At 41.4% G+C, this 13727-nt stretch overlaps 2 protein-coding genes across 2 annotated transcripts; one reads left to right on the top strand and one right to left on the bottom strand.

Moving 5' to 3' along the window:
* Positions 1-755: 755 nt before the first annotated feature.
* On the bottom strand, positions 756-4983 carry haus8 (HAUS augmin like complex subunit 8). Its single transcript, XM_022759605.1, has 10 exons — positions 4776-4983; positions 4403-4467; positions 3842-3903; positions 3434-3557; positions 2970-3077; positions 2781-2884; positions 2415-2573; positions 1840-1981; positions 1259-1400; positions 756-950 (listed from the first exon to the last, which is right to left on the bottom strand). The coding sequence occupies exons 1-10, from the start codon at positions 4838-4840 to the stop codon at positions 824-826; spliced, it is 1098 nt and encodes a 365-aa protein (XP_022615326.1). The 5' UTR covers positions 4841-4983; the 3' UTR covers positions 756-823.
* Positions 4984-12469: 7486 nt separating this feature from the next.
* LOC111232214 (forkhead box protein E4-like) lies at positions 12470-13717 on the top strand. The gene has a single exon (XM_022759623.1). It carries the CDS (start codon positions 12470-12472, stop codon positions 13715-13717), a length of 1248 nt encoding a protein of 415 aa, XP_022615344.1.
* The last annotated feature ends 10 nt before the right edge of the window (positions 13718-13727 follow it).

Raw genomic sequence — 13727 nt, 5'->3', positions numbered from 1 at the left:
CACTGCTACCACGTGATTGGCTGATTGGATAATTGCATGAATAAGCAGGTGTTGCTAATAAAGTGCTAGATGAGTGTAATACAGAGGCACTGGGGCTACAATGTAATGTTTAAAATTGGACTTCGCCTTTCTTCAAAAATGAACAGTATACTCATTTGATTATTTTCAGGTAATTAGTGAATATGCAGTACTATGGAAAAAGTTTAGGCTTGTTAGATATTTAGATTCTTACACATGACACAAAACCTACTCAAGTGTACGGAGGAGAACTGGTGTTGTTTTAAAAGCAAAGGATGGTCACAACAAATAGTGATTTGATTTAAGTTTTTTTCTAACTCTGCACTTTTTATTTAGTTAATTAATAAAAACTATTCATGGTATTATTTTTAAAAGCATCCTAACTTTACCTTTAAAACCTAAAACTTTTGTCCAGTACTGTACATTGAACATACGCATTTAAACTTGTCCGATCCTCCTAACTCTTACAACTCTGCTTACGTATTTGTATATGCAGCGGTAAGACTCCATTTAGATTTTTTTTGCAGCTGTAGTTAAAACATAAAACTAGAATACCATTGTTGTTTTCTATTTACCAATTTTCCATCTATAAAACAGCATCAGTCATCATTCAACATAAAAAAATTCCCATTAATACAGCTGCAAAGAAATGAGAGTACACATAAAAGACAAATGGCACAAATATAATATATCCAGACTGGGGAAATTGGTGTGTGTGTGTGTGTCCGTGTGTGTGGTGGGGGTGGGGGTGGGGGTGGGGGTTTCAAAGTGCATGTACTGTGTATCCCTTCCTGTGTTGTATCTTTCACTGTTTGGGGCAGTAGAGCTCGTGGGTTCTTGGTGTGCCGAGATGCTCCTCCTCAATACCTTGCTGGACATGGATTGTATGGCGGCAGACCAATGATGACAGTTCCAGCAGCTCTGAAAATGCACTGGAAAAAAAGATGGAAAGAGAGTACTGAGTACGAGTGTAACCTAATCAATGGCAGTATGGATTTTTAGGTGCTACTGAATACTACCAGCATAGAGTTCTTTAAAAATGAAGTAATTTTTCACCTTTCCTTTTTCAACCACAGAAATACAAAATTCAGCTATTTAAAGAAGACAGACGATGAACAGTTACAAGAAATAACTTTTAACTTACAGTGAAATAGTCTGGGAAGGAGCAAAAGAGCAATAAATCGAAACACTGATAACAGAGCAGACATGTATACACAGCATTCTCTATATATGTGCGTACCCTGACAGTTGCTGACTGATGTCCTTTGATGTCATTTTCATGTCCCTAAGGCACTCTAGAGAGCTGCTGTTGTCCTTATGATCTCCCTCTGTGCACTCCATCAGCAACTTCTCACTCTCCTTTAGGGAAGCTTCAGCTTTATCTAAAATGGGTAGATACAGGTGGATATGATTATCGTAACATTTATCATCAGTTCTTGCATAACACACATAACATTTGATGTTTATAAGAGCACACACTGGTTAGGTCACATTCAGTCAGCTTGTGGAACAATTTTGTCAAATTGTCAAGATCCAGAGGCACATAGTTTAAAGTGACATGACTTTTGTGAAAACACAGAAAACCAATATCTTACAATAACCAATAAGACCCCACAGGGCACCAGTAGCTTTCAAAGTCAGAATTATACTGGTGATTTTATTTTACAGACTCATGTATTTGTTTGGTCTATGCTCAAGTAAGTGGTTTGAAGAGAACAGGACTGTGTTGGAGAAATGGGATATCACATATTTCCTTACACCGACTAGAATTTTCCAATGTAAGAATCAGAATTTTTAACTTTTTAACATTGTAACTACAACCTAGAAATTCTCTTCTGTCCCCATCAATGTAGAAGTTCTTCACAGGCAGCTCATGTCGGGTGGTGTCAACAGCTGTTGCAAAACATTTGTAGTCCTCTGTGAACTGCTTCGCAGCCTCTGCCACAGGAGTCAGTGCAGCAATCTGACGGCAAATGATAAACTGGATGAGAATCACATGCAAACACACTGTGCATATTTTTACAACACTTGAAAAAATGAAACCAGATATTCATCACCTGTTCTGATTGGACCTTATCAATCAGCACAGGTGTGACCCAACAAGCCTCAACAGATATGAGTGTGAAAAAGCAGCAAGTGTCTCCAGTAACAAATGTCAGTTTTTGTGTTACGATACTCATTTTAAATGTATATGATATGCAAGAATCATTCTGATTTCTAGCTAGACACTTTTGCAATTTGTACTTGGTTCAAGATTCAGCTATGATTGCTATAATTGTTGCTGCTTGGCAAGGAGCTGACATTCAACATTATGTCTGTCATTACAATTGCAAATCTGATCACAAATTCAATGACACTGAAAAAAAAGTCACTACAAAAGGAGAAGTTCTCCTGACCTGCAAATCCAGTAGCTCATTCCCCAGCCTGTTCTTTTCTGCAAGCAGGTATCGGCACTTCTTCTCATGGACCTCATTACGCAGTGCCTCTTCTTCCTCCATCATCTGCAGAATCCTTGCCTCTGCCTCTGCTTTAAGTTTTGCAGTATTGTGCTCCATCTTCAGTCAAACACGATAGAGATAGAACCAGATCATTCATAAGTTGGGACTGTTGAAAATGTGTTTATTTCCCACTGAACACAGTGGACAAGTAAGTAAAAACTACTTGCATGATAGTTTGATTTAAAATTTCATTGCACACTGATTTAACAAAGCAGATAGATTGAAAACAGTTATCAGCATATCTGCTACACTTAACTAACTCACCTTAGCTGTTAAGTATGCCAGTAGGAATGTTTGCATCTTCATGTCCCTCTTCTCAATCTCTGGGTTTCTCTCAGGTTCGGTGGCATTTTCTATCACTGTTTTATCTTAGAGAGATTCAAAAGAAAACTGTTATAGGATTGTCCCATTTGTGTTTAACTCCACACATTTTAGAAGTTAAAATCGGTTTACCTTTAATGACTGAAATGTCAAAATCTGGTCGAAAGCAGTGTCCATCTGAGAAAGTAGACTGCAGAATACTTTTCCCGAGCAGTGATGGCTCCGTTTCGCGCGACATTGCTGTAAGGAATATAACATGAATACGCAAATGTTATTTATAGATCTCATTTAGACAATATTACAGGCTCAATTAGAACTCAGGGAAAATAAGTTCTTCAAAAAGATCTTTGCACGACTGGGTTTCACTGCAAGATATCAACAACTGACTGAGCTAGAATCATACACAATCTAAGTATCAACAACATAGCCTTTACACCTAAAATAAAGACCTTATTTAAAGCAGTTCAAGTACTGGGACTGAACATCAATACTGCTTGGGCACACTACAGTTAGCATATTCATTTCATTTAAATTTACAAGATCAAAATGAAAAATGTACTCGTCTGTCATACACTGAATACACATTCAGTACTTACAAGTTAGAGCCTGTGGGGCCATTGAGCGTCTTGGTGGAGTGCCCACCTTTGGTCTTACACCACTGGGTTTAGGTGAGGAAGGCCGTGGTGGCACAGCAATAGACTCATTGGTCAGTGAGTTACTCTGTTAATGGTTATGGGGTGAAAAAGATACAAAATGTGTAATTTCAAAGGGGTGACAGTAACATACACAGAGAAATTAAGTCATATGAACTGCATATACACAAGGGGGACGGAAGAAAAAATATTAACTAGTCATTTAAAAATTTCACAGAATACTGGAATCTTAAATCCACCTCCTAAGTAACAATACCTAATGTAATCCAATACCTAATTGGATTACCACAAGTAACTAACATGCAAACTGTAAGAAAAAGAAAAGGGAAATAAAAAAAAAAAAGGCAATACCTTTGAAAGTGATGTCTTCTCAGCAGCCTGCATATATCGAGACTTGACTATAGTTCCACTTGCTAAAGTTTGAGGAAGAAATTTAAAGATATTAATAATTAAAGAAACAAAAAACAGAAGCCTTGTATTCCAAAATTAAGCATATATGTGCTACATAGCTACAGCTACAAATTCTCTTTTAAGGGAAAAAAACATTAGTTCAATAATTCAAACATGGTCCAAAAACGTCAATCAAGATGTGGACATCTACAAGAACCCTCTGGTAAAGCTATTTGTGTCATTAAATATAAAGCTCTGAGGGGCTGCACATATCAGTGTTTTTTGCTGTATTTTGAGTCACAAAAGAAAAAGATCATGTTACAGCAATGGTTTCAGAAGTTAATATGCACACTTAAATACTTTTCTGCGGTGACAACTTTGCATAAATGGGATATCATAACACAATTCAAGCTGAGTGTCACTACAAGGTAATCTTAGCACGTCACTATCAAAACTAATTCATTACATCCGCACACCCAGGTGTCCAATGCCATGCATTGTGAATTCAACGCAAATACTTACATTTAACACCTTTCTTCCCAGTTCCACTGTTGTTGGCTTTATTAGCATTGCTCCCACTTTTTGAGCTGAAAACAAACAAAAACGTAACACGAATAGAAATGAGAGCACTAATTACAATAGAAAAGCGGAAATTTTTGTTTAGAGAACGAGCTAAACCCAAGGCTAAGACTTAATGTTAGCTCAGCTACCCTTAAGTTACTTCATTGTTACAGTTCACAAAAAACGTAAAGACGTGTACATTTAGTTGCTTTTACATGCTACTTATTGGCTATTTGTTTGCTCCAGAATCAAATTATCCTAAAATTAAACTAGCCACAAATTTGCGAAACGAATGGCACTCGTTAAAATGACGGAAAAAAACGACAAGGACTACCTTTTAGCGTCGATGGAGGCATTTTTGAAACTACTTGGCACTGTTGTTGTTCTTCTCGACGCCATGATGTTTTGAAACAAACCGCGTTTCTCTTTCCGCCAGAGATAAGTTCGCCCAAAAGCTTTTTTCTGTTTACCCTACACTTCAATGAACTCTGCTTCTTTCAGCTGAGTGTGACAACAAACATGACGGAGTGGGGAGGGTAGGATTTGACGGCCCCGCCTGTACGCCAGTTTCGCGAGCCGGCAGAAACAAGAACGGATACATTTGTTCCGCGCTTCTTCTTCTTCTTCTTCTTCTTCTTCTTCACTGAACATTTAGCGGCGGATTGCAAATATGGAACGTGAATACTGACATCTGCTGTAATGGAGTCTGTAGAGTCATAGTCAATGTAATATTGTTTATGAATAAATAAATACCATAATATTTTCTTAAGAGGATACCATACAACTCCACTCCACGGTGAACCTGACAGTAGGAGAAAGGTGATTGAATTTGATTATGGCCTGATTTTCTGAAGTCCTACATTCTATATTTTCTATGTAATATCTCACAATGTTCACAGAGAGCCACTTACTAATTGTAGCCTATGTCAATGGTAAGACTCCAAGCATGTAAGAATATGACATACTACCAACTCCTGATGTTCTGATTTACAGATGTGTTTATTATATTATATAGATATTGGCTTTACTTCCCAAATTTTCGATAATCTCCATTTTATTTTCCACAGTTTGTAGCGGGATCTCCCTCAATTCTACCCATAGGCTGATCTACATGACCCTATAAAGTCCTGATTCTGATTATTTTAATTAAATATTGTTTTAATTTTATATTTCATCAGTTTCGTCATTTAAGATTTTAGCTTCACATGCCATCCCTTCTTCTGCAGTGCTGTTTTCTTGCTTATACAGGGAGTTAACATAATAATATCAACACCTGTGCAATCTGTGGTCTTATTTTTGAGGCTTATGATGCCATTCTTTGTTGAAACTGCGACAGAGAGATGCAAAGTGATATATACAGGGCATTATATTGTACAATTATTCACATTACTGTGTCCACACTTTGTAGTTGCACAAGTGAAAAATATATGTTCGAGAAAGAATGCAACATCTGCTCTGCATCGATTTCAGGGGATGTGAAAACCTACAGTTGCTCCAGTAACCACTAGATGGGTGTAAGGGTCTGCATTCACATCATTGTCAACAGACATTTGGTCACAATTTTATTCCAAGTAAAAAAAAAACTGTTAGGCTGTTAAAAACAGCATATTTTCCTATTTTCTGTATATATATTAATATATTTAATTTGTTCACCATTTATTAGGAGGATAGGGCCAATGCTTGCCACTGAATTGCTGGAAAGCTGTGTAAACACTGAGCAGGTAATTATCACAAGACTAACAGTGATGAACTGACTGACTATGATACACATGCAGGAAATATAGAGTGCCTAGTCCACCTAAGCGCATGTGTGTAATTGGGGCACCCAGAAGTTACCCACAGAGACACAGAGGAGAACTGCAACTTCAAACCTTGATTTTGGCTCTGTAAGCCACTGGAAATGATAACCCCTCACATGCATGTACCTGCATGTGTGCGTCTTCATCCCATTTGTGTGGATATCTGCTTAGCAAGTTCTCTTACCTCCAGTTTACTGGTCGTTTGTGTGCTCAAGTCTTAAAGAACATAATGGGTGCTGATCCCACTTGTCTGGGCTGGTCTCATACAACAGGAAGGACAATAGGAAGAGTTGTGGGTGTGGGACTGGGTGGTAAACACTGGTAAGCAACTTCTGTGCTAAGTCACTTCCCCAGACATGGATGGATAAACCACTGGGGGTGGAGATGGGAAATAATGGTGGCTTGTGAGTTGGCATCTAAAAATTACAAATGTAGCGAATAATGCAGTGCAATAGTACATTTTAGCCTTCACTATCCCATCGTACTATTTTAAATTTACTTTTTTAACACATTAGTTGAATTAGATCTCTATAAAGTGAGTGTGCTGGATAACATCCAGGTATTGAAGCTAGTTTTATTCTGACCTTTCTGCTTTAATGAATTTTCATGATAAAGGTTGAACATTTGGGCTTGGCACTAAAACAAATCTCTCACAAATACAGTCTGTATTTGTGTGCGCGTGCGTGTGTGTGTCCTACTTTATAAGTCCGTGTAAAGGCCGGGTCTTATCATTGCTCTACTCTCTCTCAGTGTAATAAAGCCTTGAGGCAGGCCGCCGTGTGTCCGCATGCTGGCAGTCCATCTCTCACCACCAGGCAATGCCAGGACCAATAGCTGCTTTGAGGTTGACAACTAGTGCTGTTGATGAAAGTGATATGAGCAGCATTCACTCTTTTGGATTCATTCAGTAGTATTTTTAGATTTTTAAACCATTATAAATGTTTTATTGATATAGTGGTTTCCTTTTACTTGTCTCTGGAGTAAAGAATGAGATTCAATCCACGGCTGAGGAGCTGAAGTGAAAGAGTGAGAAGTGCATGTTGAAAGACATAACTATTAAGAGACATGGAGTCGCTGAATGAAAGTCCTTGTCTCCTTTCTCAGCCCACCTCTCTTGCCTCTCTCTCTGCTCCGAAACTCTGACGTCTAATGAAGGATTTGTCTATGTCACTGTGACCTCACTGATACTCCGCTTGGCCACATTTTTAAGATGATAAAAATTTGAGGCGAAAACAACTTTAATTCATGTTCTGACTGAAGTGAGAGAAAAATTTCTTTCAGCTCTCCCAGCACATGTATGTACACATGATTGCACACACCCAGCCATGCAGCCCACACAGTAGCCCCCTCTTCCCTTTGCGGTAAGCTGTTACTCATCACTACCCAGTCTGCCAGTCTGGTCCACATAGGCTTCCAGGAATGCCTCAGATACACACTGCCTTATACAGTAAAGCCAACAACCAGTATTTGCAGCATTTACATGGATATTTGAACAAAAACACATCACTCTAAATCTTATTATCATGCTTTTGCTTGTGGGTTTATTAATTTATTCAGCATTAAATAACTGATTTACCAAAGTTATAATCTTATTTGGTCATCTGACCATTTACTGGATCAGTTATTGTTTGGCTTTTAATGTATTTATCAAGATCTTAATATGCAGATGGTCTATTTATTTATCTATTTATTTATTTTTTCAGCAGACAAAGCATTTCCGTCATATCTTGATGCAGAAGTGCCCGTTTGGTTTTTTGGCCACCTCAGCGCTCCAGAGCAGACAGGTGTGTGATTTCCTCTGTTTGCTCTTAATTGTAGCAGTGGGCCTTGCTATAGAAGGCAGCTAAGGAAGAGTCTAACCTAACTTACCTTCACTGTATCTGGGTGGCTCTACTGGTCAAGTCATAATGAATGGACAAATGGATAAACAACTATTCTCACTGACAATCAGCGCTTTTCGACACTGAAAAAATCCCCTGTGTAAAAATATATTTTTAAAGGAAAGTTGGATGAGAACATCGATACCACTCCTCATTCTTCATAGTTATCATCACGTCCATCAAATCACCCAAAGCCTTGTTTTCCACCTCATCCATGTGTTGCTCACCTCCTAATTGTTTAATTACTGTGCTTATCTTCCCAGGATGTGACCTCAGCTTGGTGTTCGCTCTTGTGGATGAACCTTTGCAGCATGCCTGGCTCCAGTGCTGGAGGCTGAGGGATTTCATTACATCATTACAGGTCAACGGCTAATGTTCCTAAGTGAACAAAGAGTTGCAGGAGAAATTGTATTTTTTTTTTTTTTCTGTTTCTGAACGGCCAATCTAAAATGTAACATATATCATTAAACTGAGGCAGAATGACACTCGAATTAAATTAGAGTTACTGGTAAGTGTTGCTTAAGCATATATACTGTACGTGTGTGTGTGTGAGTATCTGTCTTTATGTATCTATGTGTTAAGCCTCCATGTGAATTTTTGCAAATGAAAGATGAGCACCATATAAGCAAGCATGACTGGCTGTGTGTGTGTGTGTGTGTGTGTGTGTGTGTGTGTGTGTGTGTGTGAGAACCATGTGCAGTGCTTTAGCAGGGCAGTGTAGCGTGTAGTGCAGGAGTGAGCAGAGGCGGCCCGGGCCAGCACAGCCCCAGTACCCTGGTAATCCCTGCGTTTTCAGGAGCCCTGGCCCGTACTTGATGAGCTTGAGCAAGAAAAAGGTTGCGCTCTCTCGTGTGTTTCTCTCTCTCTCTCCCTCTCTTTCTCTTTCTGTCGCTCACTCTTTTATTCCCCCTCTTTTTCTCATGCCCCCCTCCTCCTCCCCGTCCCCTGGAGCCACTTTGCGAATGAATGGATTCCAAGTGTTTACTCAGCAACTCCGTCTGTCACTCTGTCCCTCTATATTTCTCAGGATCTCATCAAAAAGAGGAAGAGAGCCTGCCGTCAGAGACCACCAGAGACTATAGGTGTACATTTGACAGACAACTGGAGCATATTTTAGGGAATGCATTGCACATCCTTGCAGCTGTGACTTCAGATGCATGCATGTTCAACTCATTCTGAATGTCTGATGCACAGAAGAGATTTAGGGTCACAAACCAGTTTTTTTTTTGTAATGCTTTCAGGAACGCATACATAAACAACCGCTGTCTTTTACTGTTGGCTTTCTATCACTCACAGAAACTACTAATTTACTGTTTAAGTAAAATTTCTAATTTATGTTTTCTGTATGACAGCAAGCAAATATATAAAGAATTGAATCCAAAAACAAAATGTCCCTTTTTGGAGTGATCATATCAAATTTATGCAAAACAAAACAGGAACATTTTCTGGATGATGGTGGGCCACCTCACTCTGAGGCGGACAAAATGAGGACTATATTACTTGTAAATGTCAATTATGTTTGGGTCCATAAATCATAGTGATAAAAATCAATAAATTGCTAAATATCCCAAACCCAGTGTCAATCTGGTTGGTGATGTTGAACTGATTTATAAGTGATAATATTGTTATTCATTTCAATATGCCAAAACAGCATATTCAGGCTAATTTGTTTTTGGCATTGCCGTCTATTCTTGAGTCTTTGGTCACGTTTACACATTAAAGTGTGATTCCAGCTACAGTTAGAAAACTCAATAACTACGGCCTCCAAGATAAGACAAGTGTTTGAGCTATACATCACAGTGAGATCCAACCACAATACTGCAACATCACGCAACATGAACTTGAACCAGCAGGGCTCCAGCTCTCATTGAGCTCTACTTCAGGGAATTCTCCATCTTCTGTTGTTTAATCCACCACTAAGATAAAAGATTTACAAAAACATGGTTCCCTTTTTTTCTTTTTTCTTTTTTATTGTCTGTAATATAGCAGTTTAGACAATTGTGTCTATGTGTTTGTTCTGATAAAAAGAATATTACAATTTATAATTAATTTATAGATTCTGATGTGGGTTCCAGTGCTGCAGCATCATCCTGATATTGGGTGGTGGTGGTGTTGGTGGTGGTGGGTGGGTGTTGGTGGTGGTGGGTGGGGGGGCAATATCAGCCATTTTGTAATCATAGTAGCACTGGGTGGAACAGAGGGTTTTCACTGCACATAAAGTTTGTGCATGTTGGTGCATGGATGGGTAAAATACAGTGGCTAAAATCGTAAATACATAACATATAGAGCGTGTCAAGGTGCAGAGAAGTGTAGGGAGCCTCTGGTGGGGTGGTTGGGGTGGTTGGGGAGGGGAGGGGATTAGCAAGAGGCCGCAGGCCCCGAGGCAGAGGGCCTGTTTCCTGGCCTGAGCCCCTGTTTGTCCTGCCTGACCTGACAGCTCTGGGGGCAGATCCTGCTTGGATACAGCTCCACTCCCACGCCTGTCTGAAGCTGTTAGCCACTGGCTGTGAGTAGCTAGCTGGGCTTAGTGTTGTCTGAGCTGCGGCTGGGTCGGGAGGGGTCCAGTCATCTGTATGGGTGGAGGGGGGAGGGTGGTGGGTGATAGGGGATGCCAGCTACTTTGTGTTGGTGGAATGAGGGTGACGGGGAAACAGGCATCTCGTCGAACAGTGGGCGGTTATGACTAATGAGTTTGGTTTAATTATTGCCTCCATATCTTTTTTCATCAGCCCTGTCAGAGGGACAATTAACCATACTGTCTTGAATAGTGAATGAATGAATATACCCATGAATGCATATGTACAAATGGGACACAAATTATAGGAGAAGCTAAGTTTTAAATGAGGCGTTTGGTCAATATACATAGTACACTTTGGCATAGATTCTACAACACTCTTCCTAAAGACCCTCACTCAATTGCTATTTGACAATGGTGGCGGAAAACACTGACTATTTAGTCCAAAATCTCTCACAAGCATTCAAGTAGAATTATGGTGACCATAAAGGCCATGGTATATGACCCACATCATTATGAAACATAAAACAAAAACTCATGCGTCCTTGTGTATGGAAGCATTCTCATGTGTTGTTTTCCCCTCTCATTTTTTCAGGTTATCCTAATTTGTCACTTGTCTGTATGTCATCAGGTTAATAAATGTTCATGCAACATGGAGCTGCGTTGCTGGGCTCAGTCCAGACATTGTATCATCCACAAACAATCCACAACACCTCTCCCACTGTTGTTAAAAGTGGTGGCAGCAGGTCACCTCGCTGTGTATCTTACCCTTTGTAATTAACCTCAACCCTCTATTTGCCTAAATAATCAATTAGAAGCACTATCGCATGCTTGTGTTTGAAGGATGTTGTCTACATACCGATTGTGTGCAGAACTGTGTTTTTACTTCAAAATCCATAAGATAACACCTCCTCTCTCCGGCCAGGGGACTGTTTGATTATCACTCTCCAAAAATGAAAATGAAATGAAGGGATATTTACTTTTCTTCCCCAAAAGCTTTGATAGCTCAATTGCTTGTTTTCAGTGGCTTGTTATTATTTTTCAATTGGTGGATTGGCTGTTGGGTTTGGAGTAGCACAGAGCAGCTCTGTGACTGTTGTTTCTGCCCTGGATATACACAGAGCTGTCAGAGAAAGCCCGCAGAGAACAGCAGAGAGACAGAAGGGGGCCACCACTAAATCTCTGTTGGTGTCTCACACGTTAAAGACTTTAGCTACATCTAATAATGCTCCACTATTATTTAACATCACCAATCAGGCTTTATGGGTAATTATCGGGGTCTATATATTGTCTACCAAGTACCTTCACTGGGCTGTATTTTACCGTCATGGACTTGAACTGACAAAAGGCCTTTTCAAAATAAAGTAGCCTGCTTTTTATTAACTAAAGTTTGAATTTTGAAATTTTGAAAACTCACAACAAGGTAAGACAAAAACTAATTGCTGTAGCACTAAATCACAGAAAAATAAAACTCCCGTAAGATGATGTGGTTTAGAGTTAAATATGATATCACAGCTCCAGCATAAGTCCCTATGGGTGAGAGGAATATTACAATTTTCTTTTGGGTTTTATCCTCCTGCCTCCATCGTCACTGGTGAGCCAGTGGCGTCATTCCTGCCCTGCCTTATAAAACTGTCAACGCCTTTCTCTCACCTGGACTGACACACACCACCCAAACACCAGGACAGGACAGGGGCTATTTTTGGCCAGAGCAGGGAACCAGCCACTGGTAAAACAAAAGCCTTCGTACCTAACGCGTTTTCTCTTACGGGCATCCCCCCCCGCCCCCAGCTGATTATTTCGACAAAGAGAAGAACATTTCATTGTTTCTTTTATGAATCTGGCAAATTATTCTTACTTCTCTGGCATGTGCAACATGACCGCAGAGACGCAGCACTCGCCCTCCGAGGCAAGTCCTGTTGTCCTGTCTCCAAATGTGAGCTTGGACTCGCCGCTGCCTCCGCCGCCTCTGATGCTGCAGGCCCGGTCAAAGGACAATATTTTGATCAAGTCTGAGCCCAGAGGAAACAGTCCCAGCACGGAGGATGGAGCCGCTCTGGGCCAGACTGAGGAGCACCTGCCCACCGGGAGCCGCCGGAGGAAGAGGCCCGTCCAGAGGGGGAAACCTCCCTACAGCTACATCGCTCTCATCGCCATGGCCATCGCCAACTCCCCCGAGAGGAAGCTCACCCTGGGGGGCATTTATAAGTTCATCATGGAACGTTTTCCTTTCTACAGGGAGAACTCGAAGAAGTGGCAAAACTCCATCCGCCACAACCTCACCCTCAACGACTGTTTTGTGAAGATCCCCCGGGAGCCCGGCAGACCAGGTAAAGGCAACTACTGGACTTTAGACCCCGCAGCTGAGGACATGTTTGACAACGGGAGCTTTTTGAGGAGGAGGAAAAGGTTCAAGCGCACAGATGTCAGCACTTACCCCGGGTACATGCAGAGCTCCAGCGCCTTTACCCCAACTCCAATGGGCAGGCCCTCGTACCCAAACACTCTGTACGCCGGAATAGGGTCTGGTTATGGCTCTCAGCTGACAGCCACATCCCCACATCCCGCCATGCTGCATCATTACCAGACCTCCGCCGGGGTCGGCCAAGGACAGCCGCGCATGTTCAGCATCGATAACATCATCAGTCAGCAGAGCGGCCCGGGGGGAGAGCTCAACACTCAAGCGCTGGGGCTGGGTGCGGGTGACCTGGGCACCATGACCTCCAGCTGCTCGGTCACCGGCACCGACCCGTCTGCGTGCTTCCAGAACCAGACAGTCAACCCCTCGGCGAACATGCTGAGCAGAAACAGCGGGAACATCACCTCCAATCTGGCCGCGGGGTACCCTTACTCCTCTTCGGCCTCTCCTCCTAACCTGCCAACCATGACCCAGTCCGGGTTCTCCCCGGGGAGCTCTCAAGTTTATTGCTCCAGCAACCGGCTCTCCCTGCCGGCCCTGCGCCCGAGCTCCTGCGCCGACCACACGGAGCAGCTGCTGGGCCTCTCCAGCCCCATGAACTCCTACAACAACACCTACATGAGACAAGCCAACTTTGCATCAGGATTAGACCGGTATATGTGAAACTTTGTCA

This window comes from Seriola dumerili, unplaced genomic scaffold (assembly GCF_002260705.1).
Source record: "Seriola dumerili isolate Sdu_G_001 unplaced genomic scaffold, Sdu_1.0 BDQW01000322.1, whole genome shotgun sequence".
Taxonomy (NCBI): domain Eukaryota; kingdom Metazoa; phylum Chordata; class Actinopteri; order Carangiformes; family Carangidae; genus Seriola; species Seriola dumerili.
This window is presented reverse-complemented; position numbering and strand designations above follow the sequence as displayed.

What these genes read in the sequence shown, in the direction of transcription:
- haus8 (XM_022759605.1), bottom strand. Translation starts at nt 4,840, where the DNA reads ATGGCGTCGAGAAGAACAACAACAGTGCCAAGTAGTTTCAAAAATGCC. An exon ending in TGGGAAGAAAGGTGTTAAAT is followed by an intron (nt 3,904 to 4,402) that starts GTAAGTATTTGC and finishes CTCAAACTTTAG; the next exon opens with CAAGTGGAACTATAGTCAAG. An exon ending in GGCCCCACAGGCTCTAACTT is followed by an intron (nt 3,078 to 3,433) that starts GTAAGTACTGAA and finishes TATTCCTTACAG; the next exon opens with CAATGTCGCGCGAAACGGAG.
- LOC111232214 (XM_022759623.1), top strand. Translation starts at nt 12,470, where the DNA reads ATGAATCTGGCAAATTATTCTTACTTCTCTGGCATGTGCAACATGACC.